Source organism: Triticum dicoccoides, chromosome 5A (assembly GCF_002162155.2).
Source record: "Triticum dicoccoides isolate Atlit2015 ecotype Zavitan chromosome 5A, WEW_v2.0, whole genome shotgun sequence".
Classification (NCBI taxonomy): domain Eukaryota; kingdom Viridiplantae; phylum Streptophyta; class Magnoliopsida; order Poales; family Poaceae; genus Triticum; species Triticum dicoccoides.
The window spans coordinates 515905260-515926738 of record NC_041388.1 but is presented as its reverse complement, the minus strand read 5'-3'; the positions used below and the strand labels follow the sequence as shown (position 1 = coordinate 515926738).

The 21479-nt window shown below is 45.3% G+C and overlaps 1 protein-coding gene across 1 annotated transcript; it reads right to left on the bottom strand.

Moving 5' to 3' along the window:
- Positions 1–9183: 9183 nt before the first annotated feature.
- On the bottom strand, positions 9184–10539 carry LOC119299830 (formin-like protein 6). Its single transcript, XM_037576969.1, has 4 exons — positions 10522–10539; positions 9941–10431; positions 9681–9762; positions 9184–9572 (listed from the first exon to the last, which is right to left on the bottom strand). The coding sequence occupies exons 1-4, from the start codon at positions 10537–10539 to the stop codon at positions 9456–9458; spliced, it is 708 nt and encodes a 235-aa protein (XP_037432866.1). The 3' UTR covers positions 9184–9455.
- Between the last annotated feature and the right edge of the window lie 10940 nt (positions 10540–21479).

Genomic DNA, 21479 nt, shown 5'->3' with positions numbered 1-21479 from the left:
TTTTACGAATCGTTCTCTAATACCACTTATGGATGGCGGCAGTGGTGGGTAATTGTTTTTCCGGATCTTCAGTAGATTGATTTCTGGATTGGGGGACAAGGGTCGGGTCGGGCGGCTGTTTTTAACCTTCACCTTTAGTGAATCATTTTCTACCACTTATGGATTGTGTTTTCCGGATCTTTAGCAAATTGTTTTCCGGATTGGGGGACAAGCGTCAGGTCGGGCAGCTATTTTTTCTGGATCTTTAGCAAATCATTTTCTACCACTTATGGATGGCAGCAATGGGTAATTGTTTGCAACTTCAAGGGCAAGGAAGGTCAGGACAGACCGGAAAAACATGAATCCCTTTATTGGTGTTCAAGAAAGCGTTGTTAAGCGATGCTTAAGCGCCGAGCAATGGAAAAAGGCTTCACTTTGGCCCTAATTGGTAGATCAAACATATTTTAAAATTTGTGCTAGAATTTGGTTGTTTTTGAACTGCTTCTGCTTAGCTATTTGCGCAATTATGGCAGTATGTCATTTATCTTGTTATTAGGGTTTGTACGGGAGTTGTTTCCTTCAAATTTTGGCCAAATCATGGCTACATGATCTGCACTTGGCTATGTCTATTTGAACTAAACTCCATTTTAGTTGTCTGTTTTCTTAATGTGTGAACCTGATGTGTATTTGCTATGTTGTGAAGTTCATTTTAGATGCTACTTCAACTACCCATGTGCCATGTTTCTTTTTTTCCTGTGCATACTATTCGAAATAGTCAAATTCTGGCCAAGTTTGAAAAAACGCTCAAGCGCGCTTTAGCGAGTCATTTTCCGGATTGGGGAATGAGGATCGGGTCGGGCAGTTCCTTTCCGGATCTTTAGCAAAACATTTTCTACCACTTATGGATCACAGTGGTGAGTAATTGTTTTTCCTGAATCTTTAGCAAAATGTTTCCCTGATTGGGGAAGAAGGGTCGGGTCGGGCGGCTCTCTTTTTTGGATGTTTATCGAATCATTTTCTACCACTTATGGATGGCAGTGGTGGGTAATGTTCTGAAACTTCAGGGGCAAAGTCGGGACGAATGGGCCGAAGCACGAATCCATTTATTAGTGTTCAAGAAAGCCTTGTGGTAGTGAAGTATATTATGGTCATTTGTGTTGTGGTAGAGACACTTTCTTTTAGGACGGACATGCAGAAGCACGAACCACAGATCCATAAACTTATGATTATTTGTGTTGGTAGAGGCACCTTCTTTTATTAGGGTCATTTTCATTATTTCTATTTGTGGTGCTGGCACAATGACATGCTACAAACTCCCATAATGAGCTTCGATGAGTGCGGCGGCATGCTTCGACGACCGCATTGATGCTTTCAGGTGTGCTATGACTGCTGCAACGATGGCACCGCGACACGCTTCTAACGCCCGTGCGGTGCTCTGACCGCCGCTGTGATGGCGCGGCGACACGCTTCTAACGCCTGCTACTACGATGGCATGGCTCAACGGCCATGGTGATGCTATGACGTGACATTGGGTTTTGACAACTGCGGCGATGCTACTACGAAGGCTCGACTGCTTTGACGATGCCGCGACAACGTGTTTCATGGTGATGGTAGTGTTGAGACAACGTGCATGACTACTTCAATGATGTTGCGACGGCCATGGCAATGGCGTCCAGTCTGCTCTGGTGATGGCACAATGGCATGTTCAAAGGTGGCAGCGTCAAGGATTGCATGTGAGGGGATGTGGTGTGGTGTGCGCAACATTGACTTCGTCAACTTCCTAATACCAAATAAAGGAAGCACCCATGATCAATCATACGATGTTCTAGTATATGTACAATCACTTGTATAACTACCTGGCAAATCATTGAGCGTGGAGTAAGTATAAGAAGGATCCTTTAGAAAAAGGGAACGCGAGCACAAATCGCGAACTCGACTATAGATGGGCTAGCTTCACGTGGGGACACACAGGCTCTCGCGTCACATAATCGCGTAAGATCGGACGGGGCTGGCAGCAGCTTCCAAAGTCAATAAATCATCCGAATGTTTTGAAATGTTTTCCTTTTTTGAGTGGTGATGGGGATAGGTGTTGTGTCTAGATGATATACTGAAGCGGGGAAAGAAACTGTGGTGTTCATGAACTCGGCGCAGGCGTGCAGCCGTCCCTGCCCCGCCCGTAGTATATATGGTCTGACCCGCGGGCCAGTTCCCCACACCCCATTCCGTTCCCCATCTCAGACAGCCCAAATTCGCACATCCAAAACCTAGCTTTCGGCAATCTCTCCCTGCCCTGATCCCCGCCGACGCTGGTGTCGTTGGACCCGCCACCCACGAGGCCCTCTAAGGTCGCCAGGCCGTTGGCCTCCCTGCCGAAGGAGTCGTGGCCTTCCGGCACTAGGGCGCCGCCGCCGTGCTAGGGGCCTCCCACGAGAAGAACGCCTTGTCGGTTGACAACCTGCCCGCGCACACAAGCGAGGAAGACGTCATGGCGGCCTTCTCCCCACACGAGGCATTCGATTGCGTCATCGCACGTACCGGCTCCCGCAGCTACGGGTTCATCGTTTTCCACTTTGTTCGCCGAGTCCCGAGCTTCCCTCAAGGCGCTTCGTGCGTCCAAGGTCAAGAGCGTCTTCATCTGGGTCGAGTACACATGGTCGATAACTTCTCCCCCACTAGGATCTGCTCCCACCTTGGATCCCCAGGATCTAGCTGCAGTTCGCGAAGTCGTTTTTTTGGTAATTAGGACTTCGGTGCTTGTGAATTACAGTTTATTTATGCGGTGTGGAATGAGGCCTTCAACAGCTTTGATATATGTAATTATTCGAGCGGCGGCACACGAGATCAACGGTGACGGGGTGGCCTAGCAGGGTATGCAAGTGGCTGCGGGATGGCGGCGCTCAGGGTCCACGGGAGCGCGATAGGTGAGGCCCTTGAGTCAGGCTGGCAATCTGGTCGGGTTTTAGCGGGCCGACCTCTACCAAATCCATGCGCGAATAGCTAACCGGGTCAACCCACGACCCAACCCCTGGGATTAACGGATGACCCATCCCCACACTCGACGGGTGACCCGACCCATTCGGGCACCCATCGAGTCCACAAAAACATTTCCATTTTTAATCCGCCTAGCATGCAACAAGTTCAAATAAAATCAGTGAATGACCTAGAACGAAGCGGTCGTAGTGGGTTCCTCGGCGGAGGTGGCTGCTAGGGATATGCCGGCGGTGCGCAGGGAGGTCAGGTTGTCCGGATTTTCTTTCTAACTGCGGGTCATCTGGATTGGGGGAAGAAGGGTTGGGTTGGGCATTTTTTCAGATCTTAGCAAATCATTTTCCGGATTCGGGAACAATGGTCGGATCGTGCAACTCTCTTTTTATGGATCTTTAGCGAATCTTTCTCTACTACCACTTATGGATGGTAGTGGTGGGTAATTGTTTTTCCGGATCTTCAGCAGATCATTTTCCGGATTGGTGAACAAGGGTCGGGTCAGGCAGCCTTTTTTAAAACCTTGATCTTTAGCGAATCATTTTCTACTGCTTATGGATTGGTTTTTCGGTTAGCAAATCATTTTCCGGATTGGGGAACAATGGTCAGTTTGCACAGCTCTTTTTTTTCTCGGATCTTTAGCAAATCATTTTCTACCACTTATGGATGGCAGAGATGGGTAATTGATTGCAACTTCAGGGGCAAGGAAGGTCAAGACAGACATGCAGAAACACAAATCTCTTTATCCGTGTTCAAGGAAAGCACTGAGCATTTGAAAAATGTTTCGCTTTGGCCCCAAGTGGTAGATTAAGCGTATTTGATAATTTTGGCCAGAATTTGGCTATTTTTGAACTGCTTCTTCTTAGCTGCTTCCGCAATAATGGCAATATGTCATTTATGTTATTATTAGGGTCTGTAGGGGAGTTGTTTCCTTCAGATTCCGGCCAAATCATGAAAAGAAGATCTGCATTTAGCAATGTCTATTTGAACTGAACTACATTTTAGTTGTCATATTGCTTGCTGTGTGAACCTGATGTGTATTTGCTATGTTGTGAAGGTCATTTTAGATGCTACTTCAACTACCCATGTGCCATGTTTCCTATTTTCCTGTGCATACTATTCAAAATAGTCAAATTCTGGCCAAGTTTGAAAAACGCTCAAGCGCACTTAAGCGCCCATTGTTCTATGCTATGGCCTTCCACTTTTTTGAACATTATCCTTTATTAGTAGGTGTAGAAACACTCCTAGATTGTTGATTGTTCCTTGTTCTATGGTGAAATTGCTATGCTAGAGTTGTCTAAAGATTTATGCCGTCATGATGTTTACTTGTGTTTGTTCATTGGGTTTTACAAGCTAGAGCTGTTAGGAACCTATGGTTTGGAGGAATTAGTCCGTCTATCTCAAGGCAGGAGGTAGAGGGGAGTTTCAAAAGTTTGGAAAGACTGAACATGTTGGATTCTCCCATGATCAAACTTCTGCATACAGCGACTTTGAGAAGCTGGAAGATGCCATTTCTGCTCATAGAGCCTTGAATGGGACAAATTTAGGGGGCAAGGAATTGTGTGTTGATTTCCAGAGGTCCAGAGGAAGAGCGGTGTGCATCTATTATTGTTGACTGAGTTTCTGAAGTGCTTCTAGCTTGTAGTTTTTCAAGTGATGTTGTCTTATTATTTAGTTATTTGTACTGATTTTGATAGGATCGGTCAGAAGCAGGCAACTTCAACAGTATAGGATCATTGCCGCACAGTGAAATGGGAGTTGGACATGCAAAGGTACTGCTATTTACTTCTCTTGGTTCTTGTAGTTGTACTGTCCTCTTTGATCTGTGGGTTGCTTACTATCATATCATGTTCTCTTTGCCACGGTTCTGCTAGAGTACGAAGGAGAGAGGCAAAAATTCCTACCAATGTTCTCCGGGTGGGTTTACGGAATACACATAAAGTTAACAAGGAGGCACTAAGGCGGGCTATGGCAGCACATGGTGTGGTTACAGACATCAAAGTTTTTCCAGAAAGGCAGTATGCTTTTGTGGAGTTTGCAACCATTGAAGGAGCTTCTAATGCTAAGAATCTTCTAGATGGGCGTCTTTTCAATAAGACAAGGATTCATGTTCTTTTCTCCAGTAGTGGGTTTGATAACCTAATTAACACCGCTTGTTGGGTTCCCTAGATCAAAGATGTACAATGATAGTCCACATGTTGCATGTGATTATTTTGGTGCTGGTCGCAATAGTCATGGCATATCACAAGGGTATGATCCTCGATGTGGAAGGTCAAGATAATTGGACTATGGTGCAATGCCAATCACTGGTGGTGTCCTTCCAACACCTGAAGCTGGCTCATCTTTGTTGTCTGGACATTCTTCTCATAGTGCACTTGATCCGAGAGAAGCCAAAAGGGTGAGGCTAGCTGCTGGCATCGACCCTTCTACCATGTAAGGGCACGCTCTGAGGGTCTTCAACCGGGTCAGGTAGCTTTTTTAACGTTTATCTTTAGTGAATCATGTTCTACAACTTATGGACTATTTTTTCCGGACATTTAGCAAATTGTTTTTCGGACTGGGAACAAGGGTCAGGTCGGGAAGCTCTTTTTTCCTCGGATCTTTAGCGAATCGTTTTCTACCACTTATGGATGGCAGTAGTGTGTAATTATTTGCCACTTCAGGGGCAAAGTCACTAAGAATGGGCAGAAGCACAAATCCATTTATTAGTGATCAAGAATGTGTTGTGGTAGTGAAGTATATTGTGGTAGAGACACTTTCTTTTATTAGGTTCAAGACGGACGGGCAGAAGCACGAATCATAGATACATAAACTTATGATTATTTGCGTTGTGGTAGAGACACTTTCTTTTATTAGGGTCGTTTACACTATTTCTATGTTTTGTAGTGAAGTATATTATGCCAATGAGATATTGTATGCATACCTTCCTTTTGAGGTGTTTTTAAGAGGGAAAGTTATTACTAACCTACTCCTTGAATTAAATTAAATGTTTATACGAAGGCCATGTTTTTCCAATTATTTTTCTCATGGTGGCATAATCAAATGGCCCACCCACACGGCTAGCCCATCCCTGCCCCACTCACAACATATAGGGATGCATCCAGTATCTAGTAACTACGGTAGGCCCTGATTTAAGTTTGAATGATGTACTTATCACCCCTCCTTCTGCCCCCACTCGTATCTGCTCCCACCTTGGATCCCCTAGGATTTGGCTGTAGTTCGCGATGTGAATTTTCTAGTAATTAGGACTTCAGTGCCTGTGATTTGCATTTTATTTAGGTTGTGTGGGCCGAGGCCTCCAGCAGCTCCGATATACATAATTATTCGAGTGGCAGCACACGGGATCAGCGGTGACGCGGTGTTCTAGCGGAGGCTCCTAGGTGGCTGGGGTATGGTGGCGCTCAGTGTTCAGGGGAGCGAGGCTAGCGAGGCCCTTGAATCAGGCTAGCAATCGGGTCGAGTTTCACCGGGCCGACCTCTACCAAACCCATGCCTAAATAGCTAATAGGGTCAACACACGACCCAACCCTTGGGTCTGATGGACGACCCATGCGCACACCCGTTGGGTGACCCGACCCATTCGGGCACCCATTGGGTCCATGAAAATAATTCCATTTTTACTTTGCCTAGCATGCAACAAGTTCAAACAAAATCGGTGACAACCTGCTAGCTTTATAGTCATGTCGATGATTCCTTCCTCAGTAGTTAGCTGAGGTGGTACTAAACATTACAAGGCAACGGTGACCTGTTTGTCGTGAGCTGCAACTAATATATTTGACATGGGCCAATTGTTGGACTACTTTTGGGCCTTCAAAGGACTAGGAAAATTGTGCACGTAAATGGGCTTATTACTAGCTGGGCGTTGCTCAACCCCATGACTTTTTAGTAGTATATTAGCAATGGTTGTTGGATGTTCCTAACATGCTAATATATGTATTGAATTTAGATAAAAGACCATATGTAATACGTGATAAATATTTTATTTCTAAATAGTAATATTAATCAGGGGACCCATCAGGTAACCCACGGGTATAAACCATACCCTACCCACGACTAATCAGGTTACCCGTCGGTGAAGATGACGAGGATGATTGGTTTGATGCCAGAAAATAGCATGCCAACATTTAGAAAATGCCAAAAGTTGGCTAGTGCTTGGTTGGTTACCATGTTTACTTGCCAACCTCACAAGAAGTTGCCAATTTTTGGCAACTTCTGATATTGCCAATTGTTGACTTGCCAAATGTTGGCATCAAACCAATTATTCTCGACGACCCATACCCTACCCATTCAGGTCGGGTGCCCATCGGCGTAGCCGCCCATGGGACGAATTGCCGGGTTGACCCTTGAGATGGTGGATGGGCGCCCAGGGGTCAGATTGCTGGGATGACGGCCTTGAGATGGTGGATGGGCACGTGGGAATCTAATCTCGAAGGGAAACCTTGACATCAGTGAATGACCTAGTATGACGCGTGTGGCACCCTGGCTCAAAGAAAACCGGAACGCCTCGTATTCCAGCCCAGAGATCGAAGTGAAATCTTATGGAATACGGCACTGCTTAGTATAGAAAAAACCGGCTCTCTATTACAACACGAATACGAATACAAGGGTTCCGATATTACAATGAATAACATCGGTACAGCGACACTACGCCAACCACGGTTGCTCTATACAAGCAGCATAACAACTCGAAGCAGCGGAACAACTACTGGCAGCAGAACAACTACTGGCAGCAGAACAACGAACGACGATGATAGACTCCAATCCGCAGGGACTCTGGCTGGAACATTTATCCTAGCTCGCGAACACGGGAACAACACCAAACAAGCAAGCAATCCAGGCACGACCTGTAAACTGGCATGACACGCCAGGTCAGTACATTGAATGTACTTGCAAGCTCACAATAATCAGAAGCATTCAAGACAAACAACAACATGGCAATTACAGGTTAAGCAGGAATTATCATGAGATCATCAAGATAACATAACATCAACAACATGAACATAATACTGCTAGAACAATATGATCATGGCAAGAACATATAAATCTGATGATACTAGCATGCAACATGATGACTCTACATGCATCATTTATTCTGCTCGGGTTACCTCGTAACCATCACATGCATCACTTACCCACTTCGGACATTACACGGTCATCTCAGGATCAAATCAAGCTTGGTATAAACAATACCGTAGTAATCATCAAATGACCACAAGGATCTTGATCTTTACCCACGATTCTCGCACAACATCACGAATATCCAACAACTCGGTATCCTCAATACCATGGTGATCATTTCGGCGATCTCAACCATGACCAACACTTGGTCTCAAATAGTGATCCTTCCGGCGATCACAACCACGACCGATACCTAGCCTCAAATGGTGATCCTTCCCGCGATCACAACCAACTTATCTCATCCTCGAACCGGGGTTGTTATTTAGCACATTATTATTATTACTGTTGACTCACAGTGTGACCAACTACGAACTGGGCCCTTATCTAAGGGCGTGGCTATCGATAGATTTAATATACAGTCTGCAGAGGTTAGTACACTGTACCCACACTACGGAACCCATGGCCTCGCACTCCCATTCGGGTGGACCAACGACGTTCCGACAAAACCGATCTATTGTCATGACACTCTCCCGGCCACTCCGACCCATTCCCAACTGGGCTAGTCCTGGGTGGCCCCGTGTCTACCAAAGACACAACGACCACCGTCGTGGCCAAACGTCCCTCACAGGGACCGGATCCATAATAATAACAACAACGGGCACACAAGGTTATGTCTTCTTATCGGGCCAGGGTACCACACGCCCATAACCTTCCCTAGTTGGAGGCATCGGCGAGAGGCACGACAATAGACCCAGTTAGGACCTTCCCATAAAGGTAAGCGTGGTTGCACTGGTCAGTTCGATATGGTGGCACCATGACTCAACCAACAATTGTTTAAGTTCAATTTAGTCCGGTTAAACTTGAATGCAAATATGCTGAGCCATAATAAAATAACATGATACAATTACAATGCATGAGCATGATATCAACATAAGTACGGGTGCAACATAACTAGCCACCATATCAACAATGAATCATCTCCAACTGAGCATGGCATAATGAAGAGCATGAATATTACCAGTACAACACTACTCATAGCATAACATGACCACTAGCATCAACAATAAACATCATGCAAGAACATATCAACAATGCCATCATGCAAGCATTTAACCAACTGGATGCAATGGAACATGCATAACAACAGTACTCGGGGCAGACGACAGTCATGCATCGAAGACCATTACCAACATCAACATATACTACTAGCAAGCATAAGCATATGAAAAGAATACTAGCAACTAGTAGGGCATGCCAACCGGGTTCATAACAACATAGCAAGAAAGTAAGCATGAACCCATAAGCATTACCGAAACAACTATAACCATAGTTTAAGCAAGCAAACATTTAATAAATATTCAAGTTGAAAACCATGGCTACTGCATGACTATCATGCAAGTGGGTATTGTGGCTTTCTTGGGGTGACGAAGACTCCAGGAAGAAGTGCGGTGAAGCTGCGGAACGAACCGTCGGACGGTACGTTCTCGGAGGGGCTGATTAGAGACAAGGGTAAAATGGTCATTTTAATTGTTATAAAACCTAGTGAAAATGTTACCAAAAGATAGATCTCGACGATACGAAGAAGTGAGCGTTGGTTTCACCTCAATCAGAGTTACGGTTGAAAAGTTGTGAAGGTTGGAAGAACAGGGACCAATCTGTGAAACATTTATCACCAACGGGTCCCTGGGAGGAAAAACTGAAAGCGTATAAGTAGAAATACGTTTTCAGAGAAGTGAAAGCTTACTTTATGCTGCACTAGAGAGGAATACACTTTCCAGAGGGGAAAACTTCTTTAGATAAAACAAAGGAAGAATACGCTTTCATTCGAAGAAGACGTAGTCTGGAAATGTGTTTCACTTACGTGACGTGGCAGTGGCGGGTCAACGGGCAGAGGATGACACGCGTGGCCCACCTTATCCTTCTCTCTCCTCCCCCTGTCTTCTTCTTCCTCCCGTGCCTGGCCACGACAGGAAGCAGAGGAGGAGGACAGGGCGCTGCCGTTGCTGGGGCGGCCGTCCAGGCCAGCTCCGGCCAGGGCGCGGGCACCAGCGGACGAGGCCCGGCGTGGCGCGTCCGTCCAGGGGGTCGGCCGGCCCCGGGGAGGGACGGGATGGCGGCGCACGGCGAAGGCAGAGAGCCAAGGCGCGGCGGCCGTTGAGGGAGGCCCGCGGCCACGGGAGGGCTCCGGCTAAGGCGAGGCCACCGTTGAGTTCGTAGGGACGAGTCTGTCCCGTTCTGAGGTAGAACGAGTGCCGGGGAGGAGTGGAGAGGAGGGGAGGCCGCGGCAACAGAGGAGGTTACAGAGAGCTCGGCGGTGGAGGTACTCGGCGATGCGAGCTGCTCCGGCGAGGGCTAGATGTGTGGGGTGATGCGCACGGATGCGGGAAACGCGGTGGACAGCTCGGAACGGCGAGGGGATGCTTGGTTTGGCCGGAATCATGCCGAGGCCGAGGCGGCCATGGCGAACTTCGGCGAAAAGAGGAGCGGGCCGAGGGTTCTGGTGGGCTAGGAGGCTTGGGGAGAGGCTGGTGAGGTGCGGAGGGACTCAGAAACTCCTTATATAGCCGCGGGGAGGCTTCTAGAGCTCACGGGCGAGCTCCCGACCAAGCTTTAATGGCGGGCAGAGGCAGAGCGTGGCACGAGCATGGCGTTTGCGACGCATTGATGACGAACCGCGACGAAGCACCGATGCAGGGCGATGCAGTCGAGCACGGGCGAGCTCCTGGACGAGGTTTGAGGTCGATACGAGGAGGGAGGAGACGAGCATAGTGGCCGGAACAAGCTAGAGCACGCCTGCAGCCATGACGCAGGCGTGATCACCACGCGCACTAGCGCAAGCGGCGCTCTTTGGCGTGGCCAAGCATGTCCAGTGGATGGATCCTGGTTCCCTCTGTCAAAATGAGGAAATAATTCGGTCCAGGGGCAAAGAAGATATTTGCACTTAGCTCCAAAAGTAAATCAGTAAGAAGGTGTTTGTAACTTTATGTGGTTAAACTAGATTGGTAACGTGGTAAAGAGTTTGTCTGATGATGATCACATACTAAGGTGATGTTGATCACCAAAAATCAGACTAAGAGGAGGAGTTTAGATGAGGGTTGCTGTAGAAAGTGCAATACTGGCCAAAATTGAGGATTTGGACGATGCACTCACATACTTGATCTCTGTGAGCTGACATTTGACACAGAGGGGTTATATGATGATATGAAGCTGTTGTAAAAGTTTCATACCATTTGGAAATACCAAAGTGGCACTTGCTTCACAAAGCTTCATTCTGGACAGAAACTTGGAAAAAATACCCAGGGCAATTGGTTTAACCAATTGGGATAAAACTGGAGTTGATATAGGTAGAATCATGTCCTGGTAAATTTTCAGATCAATTAAAGCAATATAAAATATAGTTGCTTCACAAACTGAAAATCTGACCAGAAACTAAGATTTGGGGCTGGGCTCACATAGATGGGTTACATGAGCTCATATTTGGTGGAGAGTCATTATTTGATCATAAGAAGGACCTTGAAAAAGTTCAACTCATTAGGATATTTCTATCTTGTACTTCCTTCACAATCACTTCCCTCACACAGGAACTTCGAAACATTGCTTAGGAATATTTACTAGGAAAAGTGAGTTGAATTTTGGCATGAGCCAATTATATGTACAGGAAAAACTGTCCAAGAATTTTGGGGTCAATCAAGCAAAGATAAATAGCACTTCCTTTGCAAAGTGCCATTTAGGACAGAATATGAAAAGAATTATTGGAGGATTATTTTTGAACATGGCAATGAAATATTTTGCCATATTTGAGCAAGATATTACCCAAATAATTTATGAGAATTATTTTGGAATTTTAGGAGTGACAAAAGTATAGGTTGCTTCACAACCTAGGATTTTAAGGGTTATTCCTTTATCAGAAAAGTAATATTCCCAACAAAAGAATTTTGGGTTAGGTCAAGGATGGAAATGACATGATCTTAGGATGATGAAGAGGGTGACAAGCCACTATAAAACCTAGGAATACATGATCTTCCCAAGTTTCACAACCGTATAGCCACGGAAAAGCAAAACAAAACGGGGAATTCAAGAAAATCAACGAAAAAGAAAAGGGCAAAAATCCAGGCTGTCACAAACCTTCCCCCCTTAAAGAAATCTCGTCCTCGAGATTTGGTTGCTCAGGGTTAAATAATCTTTCTGGCTTGAAGAAACTATTTCCAACTTAGGTTTCTTTAATTCATTCTTATATAATTTTTCCACTAAATTGGATATAACTGACTGTCTTGATCTAGGGTGGTTTGCTTCACCATATCTGACATTCTGACAGGACATACCTCATATGTTCCTGTTTATACCGACTCAAATTTTCTTTTCATATCTGTTGGATTAGCTATCATCCGAAATATTATTTTTACGGATATACTTGTCCTTCTTGATATTGATCCTTGCTGGAAATGTTATTCTAGTATCGAGTACCGAGAATATTCCACGGAGTTGGGGAACATACCTTCCCATGGAACAAAGAATCTCTTCTATCCAGGCATCGGATTCCTCGAATGTAGACATGCCTCTTGGTTCCAAAACAGTGATGTGGATCATATCTGTTTTGCTAACGGATTCTGACATCTTGCAGGAGTTTCCGACTTACCTTGACTGGCTTCACAGTCTTGAGTATCCAAGTTGTACCAAAGGTTTGACTGTCACTTGTCGTGACTGATAGAAAAATGCACCATCTCCTGATGGTAAGATTTGCAAACTGGACTGGCGGCGATCTTGGCAAAGAATCCCATTCACACATGCTATTATTTTAATTTCTTCCCCTATGCGAGAGATAACAATCCTCAAAGTCTATGTTTTCACACTGATTCTTCATTTTTGCCAGTATCTCTCTGGGAATAACAGTCTGTGCGATGCTCCATCACGGGTGTTGAGGTCAATATATTGAGCTGTCCATGAGTCTGACCGGACAGACTCGGGTATTCAATGCTGACAGTTCTGAGCATACTGTGGACTGAGCTGGTTGCCTCGCTATGAGGTCCATACCACAATGGAATATACCTCTTGGGTTTGCCGTGGAATAAGACGGTCTTGGGCATCCACATTTTTCACATAATAACCGGCATACCTATATTGTTGGTCTTGCTCTTCCATTATTACTTTCTTCATCTGGATCCTCAATTGAAAGAGCGGGGCCTTATATATATCCTTGATTATTTTCGCAGCCCTGAATACTATCACGTACAATATCTGGCAATCATACCTTGGTATGGTTCACGTTTTGAGCCTCGGTATATTTATCCGGCTTACGTGTGCTTATACAGATCTCAATACTGTTGTTGATTATGCCGGACAGTGACAGGGTTAATAACATCATCTTATTGGATGTGCGGGACTGATCTTGATAATCACTGCCAAGATTATTGTCTCAATGTTGTCTTTCCTTCAAGACTTGTTGATTATGGCATCACCCACTGGTTTTTGTTTCTTGAATAACCGGTGAGGTTGTCGGATGCGTACCGTGAATTCTTCCTTGCGCGAGAGACTTGCATGGGCGTGGCAGCATACTCATTGAGTGAGCAAATATCTGATTCTCGAGGCATACCTTTGTTCTGACTGATTTTTGTTTCAGACCAAATTGTCGCAGATCTGCCATTTGAAAAACACTGTCATATGCTGACAATTCATAATTTAATGTCTTGTACTAGTGCCGTATAGAAGAAAACTGGGCAGCTTGCCTTTGGAAGCCACGGTGATATCGTGCTGAGGAAGACTGAGTGTATTGCACTCGAAGCCTTCGGTGGATATCTCATTGAGGAAAAAAAGGGGGAATCATACCTCATAAGCTTCCCCCCTTAAAGACTTTGCTAGGGAAGACTCGGTATCTTATGCCAGAAGCTTTTTCAGTATTTTATCAAGAAGACTGAATATCTTATATGGGAATCCATTCATTCCCTACCGATGCAGACTGGGAACCTTGTCTTTGTACACTTCGTCAATAAATTGTGGAGAAAGACGGGACTGATTTTCTTGGTGAATGGAATGACATATATATTTTTGTCAGTCCGGCAGCTGATTATTTATATGACAAGAATTGTCTGACTGTCCTTACTGAATTCACTGTGCATTTGGGCTGACTTCTAGGGTCGCAATGTTTTAATTGTGACTTGTAGCAGATTTAATCATTGTGCATAGCCCATACCTTTGACTTGAAATGCACTGTTGATCCAATAACGGCGGAAAGTGCAAGGGGCAAAAAGAGGCAAATAGAGAAAGAGAGGGAGGATGGAGAGAGAGAGAGGGCGAATAAAACGACAAGGGTGAAGTGGGGGAGAGGAAAACAAGAGGCAAATGGCAAATAATGTAATGCGGGAGATAAGGGTTTGTGATGGGTACTTGGTATGATGACTTTTGTGTAGACTCCCGGGCAATGGCGGCAGAAATCCTTCTTGCTACCTCTTGAGCACTGCGTTGGTTTTCCCTTGAAGAGGAAAGGGTGATGCAGTAGAGCAGCGTAAGTATTTCCCTCAGTTTTTGAGAACCAAGGTATCAATCCAGTAGGAGGCCACGCACGAGTCCCTCGCACCTACACAAACAAATAAACTCCTCGCAACCAACGCGATAAAGGGGTTGTCAATCCCTTCACGGTCACCTACGAGAGTGAGATCTGGTAGATATGATAAGATAATATTTTTGGTATTTTTATGATAAATAGAAATAAAGATGCAAGTAAAATAAATAGCAAAGGAAATAACTAAGTATTGGAAGATTAATATGATGGAAAATAGACTCGGGGGCCATAGGTTTCACTAGAGGCTTCTCTCGAGAGCATAAGTATTACGGTGGGTGAACAAATTAATGTTGAGCAATTGACAGAATTGAGCATAGTTATGAGAATATCTAGGTATGATCATGTATATAGGCATCACGTCCAAGACAAGTAGACCGACTCCTGCCTGCATCTACTACTATTACTCCACACATCGACCGCTATCCAGCACGCATCTAGAGTATTAAGTTCAAGAGAACAGAGTGACGCTTTAAGCAAGATGACATGATGTAGAGGGATAAACTCATGCAATATGATATAAACCCCATCTTGTTATCCTCGATGGCAAAAATACAATACATGCCTTGCTGCCCTACTGTCACCGGGAAAGGACACTGCAAGATTGAACCTAAAGCTAAGCACTTCTCCCATTGCAAGAAAGATCAATCTAGTAGGCCAAACCAAATTGATAATTCGAAGAGACTTGCAAAGATAACCAATCATACATAAAAGAATTCAGAGAAGATTCAAATATTGTTCATAGATAAACTTGATCATAAACCCAGAATTCCTCGGTCTCAACAAACACACCGCAAAAGAAGATTACATCGAATAGATCTCCACAAGAGAGGGGGAGAACTTTGTAATGAGATCCAAAAAAGAGAGAAGAAGCCATCTAGCTAATAACTATGGACCCGTAGGTCTGAAGTAAACTACTCACACTTCATCGGAGAGGCTATGGTGTTGATGTAGAAGCCCTCCGTGATCGATACCCCCTCCGACGGAGCTCCGGAAAAGGCCCCAAGATGGGATCTCGTGGATAAAGAAAGTTACGGCGGTGGAATTAGGGTTTTGGCTCCGTATCTGGTAGTTTGGGGGTACATAGGTATATATAGGAGGAAGGAGTACGTCGGTGGAGCAATGTGGGCCCCACGAGGGTGGAGGGTGCGCCTAGGGGGGGGGGGGGTAGGCACGCCCCCTACCTCGTGCCTTCCTTGTTGATTGCTTGACGTAGGGTCCAAGTCCTCTGGATCATGTTCGTTCTGAAAATCACGTTCCCGAAGGTTTCATTCCGTTTGGACTCCGTTTGATATTCTTTTTCTGCGAAACCCTAAAATAGGCAAAAAAACAGCAATTCTGGGCTGGGCCTTCGGTTAATAGGTTAGTCCCAAAAATAATATAAAAGTGTATAATAAAGCCCAACAATGTCCAAAACAGGATATAATATAGTATGGAACAATAAAAAATTATAGATACGTTGGAGACGTATCAATGTCTCTCACACATATGCCTAAGGTTAACTCGAGTTCCGGAACCATATGAATACATACAATGGGATTCCAGCAGAGCAACTTTTGTTTTGAGATTTCGCTCTCTCTCTCTCACACACACACACACACACACACACACACACACACACACACACACACACGCGCGCGCGCGCGCGCGCGCACTTGCATTTGCATGCACACCATTTTGTTTATCTTCGTGATGATTTAAGTATGCCTCGCACAAATGCTATCTACCTATCCCTTAATATAGCTAGATATGTGTCACACAAACTCCTTCTCCCTACTAGAAAGATGCCCATGCGTCGCACGGAACATCAAGATGCATTTGTATGAGTAGTTTATCTTGTGGGAGAAAAGGATGAACGAGGGAATGCCTTATTTGCAAATGCGGAGAGGGGTGTGAGTATATTTTTGCAAAATTGCCATAGTTTCCTTCCTATCCGTCGGGTATAAATCGGATGGCCTATATTGCAGGATGGCAGGAACATCATCATCACCAACTTTGTTTTTATAAGAGTAGAGATATGTAAGTGTCACTGCCCCCTCCCCCGACACACAAACCCACACCCACACCCACACAACCACACACACACACACTTCCCAACACCGAAGGAGTAGGGTGACACCTCGATCTTGATACTAATCTATCGACTCACTTCTCTCTCAAACACACACACACACGCACACACACACACACACACTACCCGACACCAAAGGAGTAGGGTGGCACCTCGATCTTGATAGTAATCTATCTACTCCTCTTTCAAGCACACACACACACACACTCGCTAGTTGTGCCTCTATGCCTACCGCGCACACTCTCGATATGTCTTCCTCTCCCTCCCCCTCCTCCCCCCACCCCAACAATGACAGCAGAAGGGTGAAAACTCGATCTGATCATAATCTGTCAATTGGTTTCTCTCTCGAACATTGTGTCTCTGTGCCTGGCTCAGTAGCCCCCTCAATATGTAGACTTGTCGCGCGCGCACAGCTGTAGTGACGATGACGCTGAACCCAGTGTGCCTTGTTTTTATCGGCCTCATGTGATAGTTTTCACCCTGTTTTCTGTTAATTAACAAGGCAACCTTTTCTTTGTTACTACTAGTGAATCTGAAATCATTCGGGGCAGACATAAAATATATCAATTCAACCCAATTATCGCAGTAACTATTTTAAAAGAAACTAGCTAGATGCCCGTGCGTTGCACGGAACGTCAAGATGCATTTGTATGAGTAGTTTATCTTGTGAGAGAAAAGGATGAATGAGGGAAGGCCGTATTTGCGAACGTGGAGAGGGGTGCCGGTATATTTTTGCAAAATTGACCTTCCTATCCGTTAGATATAAATTCGACGGCCTATATTGTAGGATGGCACGCACACCATCATCACCAACTCTGTTTTCTACTCCCTCCGTTCCTAAATATTTGTCTTTTTAGAGATTTCAACAAGTGACTACATATGGAGCAAAATGAGTGAATCTACACTCTAAAATATGTCTACATACACATCCGTATGTGGTAGTCCATTTGAAATCTAAAAAAGACAAATGCTCCCTCCATTCCTAAATATAAGACCTTTTAGAGATTCTACTATAAACTACATACAGATGTATATAGACATACTTTAGAGTGTAGATTCACTCATTTTGCTCCGTATATAGTCATAGTGGAATCCCTAAAAGGTCTTATATTTGGGAACGGAGGGAGTATTTAGGAACGGATGGAGTATAAGAGTAGACATGGAGATATATCTCCAGCATGGTCTACAACAAAAATGTGTTGGACTGATTAGCGTCGGATGCTCGCAACGCGATGACATGAGTTCGAATTATGTCTTTAACTTTGGATTTTCATATTATACATTACTTATTTAATATATACTTCTTTTGCTACTATACTGACAGTGGAACCCACAGAGTACTTAGAATACAAGATTACGGATGGACTTGTTTCTTTTTAACTTTATGTATGAAGTTGTAGCCACCCTGCAAGTCACGTGTACACTGTACATGCAATTAACTTTTTATAGAGGGACAATCATACACGCAATTAACTCAAATGGATTGGATGTCACTCTATTATTTCTAGCATAAGAGCATCTCCAATGGTAGCCGGCAAATTTCCTCCCGCTTCCTTCCGCGGAGGACGACATCAAACGCCAGCGGCATACATTTTCACAACTCTAACCAACCAGATGAAATTCGTGCAAACACAGACTGATTTCATATAAGCATGAAGGATTTCGTATAAAAAAGCTGGATCTTCATATAAACATGATGGATTTCATTACATTTACATGAACTAAGCGGTGCCAATCCGGCTCTCTTGGTATAATTAATAATCCCTCCATCCGGAAATACTTGTCCTAGAAATGGATGTATCTAGACTTATTTTAGTTATAGATACATACAATTTATCCATTCTTAGAACAAATATTTCCCGCCAACTGGAGAGGGAGTACATAATCTAAATGGCCGCCCGCGGATCCCTTTGTCTTCCTCATGTCCGGCAAACACTTGCGGGGTCGACGAAGGTCCTTGGAAGAGACGAAGCAACAAAGAAACCACCTGAATGCGCAGTCGTTGCCTCGGCGGTGGCCTTCATGGGACCCAAGTGGCGGCGGCCTCCCGTGTTCTACTTCTCCTCGATGATGGTGGCGGACACGGAGAAGCTGGCCACTGACTCGTCGCTCTCCACGCACCCGACTTCTGTCTCTGCCTGCATGGCGCTACCGCAAGCACGGGGGGCACGCCCATAGACACTGGTGGCGCGGTACGACGCGGCAGCGACGACGCCCGTACTGGTGTGCTTGCCGGCGTGGAGCAACTCGCCACTCCTCATCGAGCTGAACTGGAGCGGTGAGTTGCTGAAACACGCGCCTGCTTGGGGCGGCAACTGGCTCCATCGGGCCAAGCGAGGTTGGTGAAGCACCGAGCGGCCTCGCCCGTATCTAGAGGGCTTGGCGGGCCACCCAGCCGGGTAATATGCCGGAGAACGGCTCCTCAAAAGCCATCGTAAGAGTGGAGAAAATGGTGAAGGGGGGATGGGGGAGCGGCGGAGGGGTGCGATTCTTGCCCGCTGTCTGTCTGGCCTCGTGTAAATAGAGGGCGGACGGTAGGAACTTGGCCGGCGTCTGGCCTCGTTTAAACTGATGGCGGACGGGGGGAGCTCGACCGGTGTTGCATTTAATTCCGGCCTGCTCATGAACAGATGTGTGGCCGGAGTAGGTTTCTCAGTTTTCATGCGGGTTTAATGGAGGCGAGGAGGTGTGTTCAGCCGGGCATGCAGCGGGAGGCACAGTACTATTTGATTTGACAGCGGGCGGCATAGTTCCCGATATGGCTTTAATGCAGACGAGGGAGGGACTAGTGGTTCCCGAAATGTTGAATGGCCAATGCATCCTCCTTCAATTAATGCATGAGGGATGTAATGGCAGGAGGACCGGGAAAAGAGGCTGCACAATGTGAATGGAACACAGTTTGCCCTCATATAAAGGCGCCCCTTGATGTCTACTACACAACCTTCTTCTTGTAGACGTTGTTGGGCCTCCAAGTGCAGAGGTTTGTAGGACAGTAGCAAATTTCCCTCAAGTGGATGACCTAAGGTTTATCAATCCGTAGGAGGCGTAGGATGAAGATTGCCTCTCTCAAGCAACCCTGCAACCAAATAACAAAGAGTCTCTTGTGTCCCCAACACACCCAATACAATGGTAAATTGTATAGGTGCACTAGTTCGGCGAAGAGATGGTGATACAAGTGCAATATGGATGGTAGATAAAGGTATTTGTAATCTGAAAATATAAAAACAGCAAGGTAACTAATGATAAAAGTGAGCGTAAACGGTATTGCAATGATAGGAAATAAGGCCTAGGGTTCATACTTTCACTAGTGCAAGTTCTCTCAACAATAATAACATAGATAGATCATATAACGAGCCCTCAACATGCAACAAAGAGTCACTCTGAAGCCACTAATAGCGGAGAACAAACGTAGAGATTATGGTAGGGTACGAAACCACCTCAAAGTTATTCTTTCAAATCAATCCGTTGGGCTATTCCTATAAGAGTCACAAACAACCCTGGAGTTTTTACTAGAATAACACCTTAAGATACAAATCAACCAAAACCCTAATGTCACCTAGATACTCCATTGTCACCTCAAGTATCCATGGGCATGATTATACGATATGCATCACACAATCTCAGATTTATCCAACCAACATAAAAGTACTTCAAATAGTGCCCCAAAGTTTCTACCGGAGAATCAAGAACGTGTGCCAACCCCTATGCATAGGTTCATGGGCGGAACCCGCAAGTTGGTCACCAAACCATACATCAAGTGGCACGTGATATCCCATTGTCACCACAGATAAGCACGGCAAGACATACATCAAGTGTTCATAAAAGACTCAATCCGATAAGATAACTTTAAAGGGGAAACTCAATTCATCACAAGAGAGTAGAGGGGAGAAGAAACATAAGATCCAACTACAATAGCAAAGCTCGGGATACATCAAGATCGTGCCATAGATGGAACACGAGAGAGAATACAAGAGAGAGAGATCAAACACATAGCTACTGGTACATACCCTCAGCCCCGAGGGTGAACTACTCCCTCCTCGTCATGGACAGCGTCAGGATGATGAAGATGGCCACCGGAGAAGGATTTCCCCGTTCCGGCAGGGTGCCGGAACGGGTCTAGATTGAGTTTCGGTGGCTACGGAGGCTTCTGGCGGCGGAACTCCCGATATATGTTGCTCCCGGATGTTTTTAGGGTATATGGAGATATATAGGCGGAAGAAATACGTCGGTGGAGCTCCGAGGGGCCCACGAGGCAGGGGGGCGCGCCCAGGGGGGGGGGGGCGCCCTCCACCCTCGTGACCTCCCCGGAAACTTCTTGGAGTAGGGTCCAAGTCTCCTGGATCATGTTCGGTGAGAAGATCACGTTCCCGAAGGTTTCATTCCTTTTGGACCCCGTTTGATATTCTGTTTCCTCGAAAATACTATAATAGGCAAAAAAAAACAGCAATTCTGGGCTGGGCCTCCGGTTAATAGGTTAGTCCCAAAAATAATATAAAAGTGGAAAATAAAGCCCAATATAGTCCAAAATAGTAGATAAAGTAGCATGGAGCAATAAAAAATTATAGATACGTTGGAGACGTATCAGGCATCCCCAAGCTTAATTCCTGCTCGTCCTCGAGTAGGTAAATGATAAAAAGAGAATTTTTGATGCGGAGTGATACTTTGGCATAATTTCAATGTAAATCTTCTTAATCATGGTATGAATATTCAGATCCGAAAGGTTCAAGACAAAATTTCATATTGACATAAAAATGATAATACTGCAAGCATACTAAT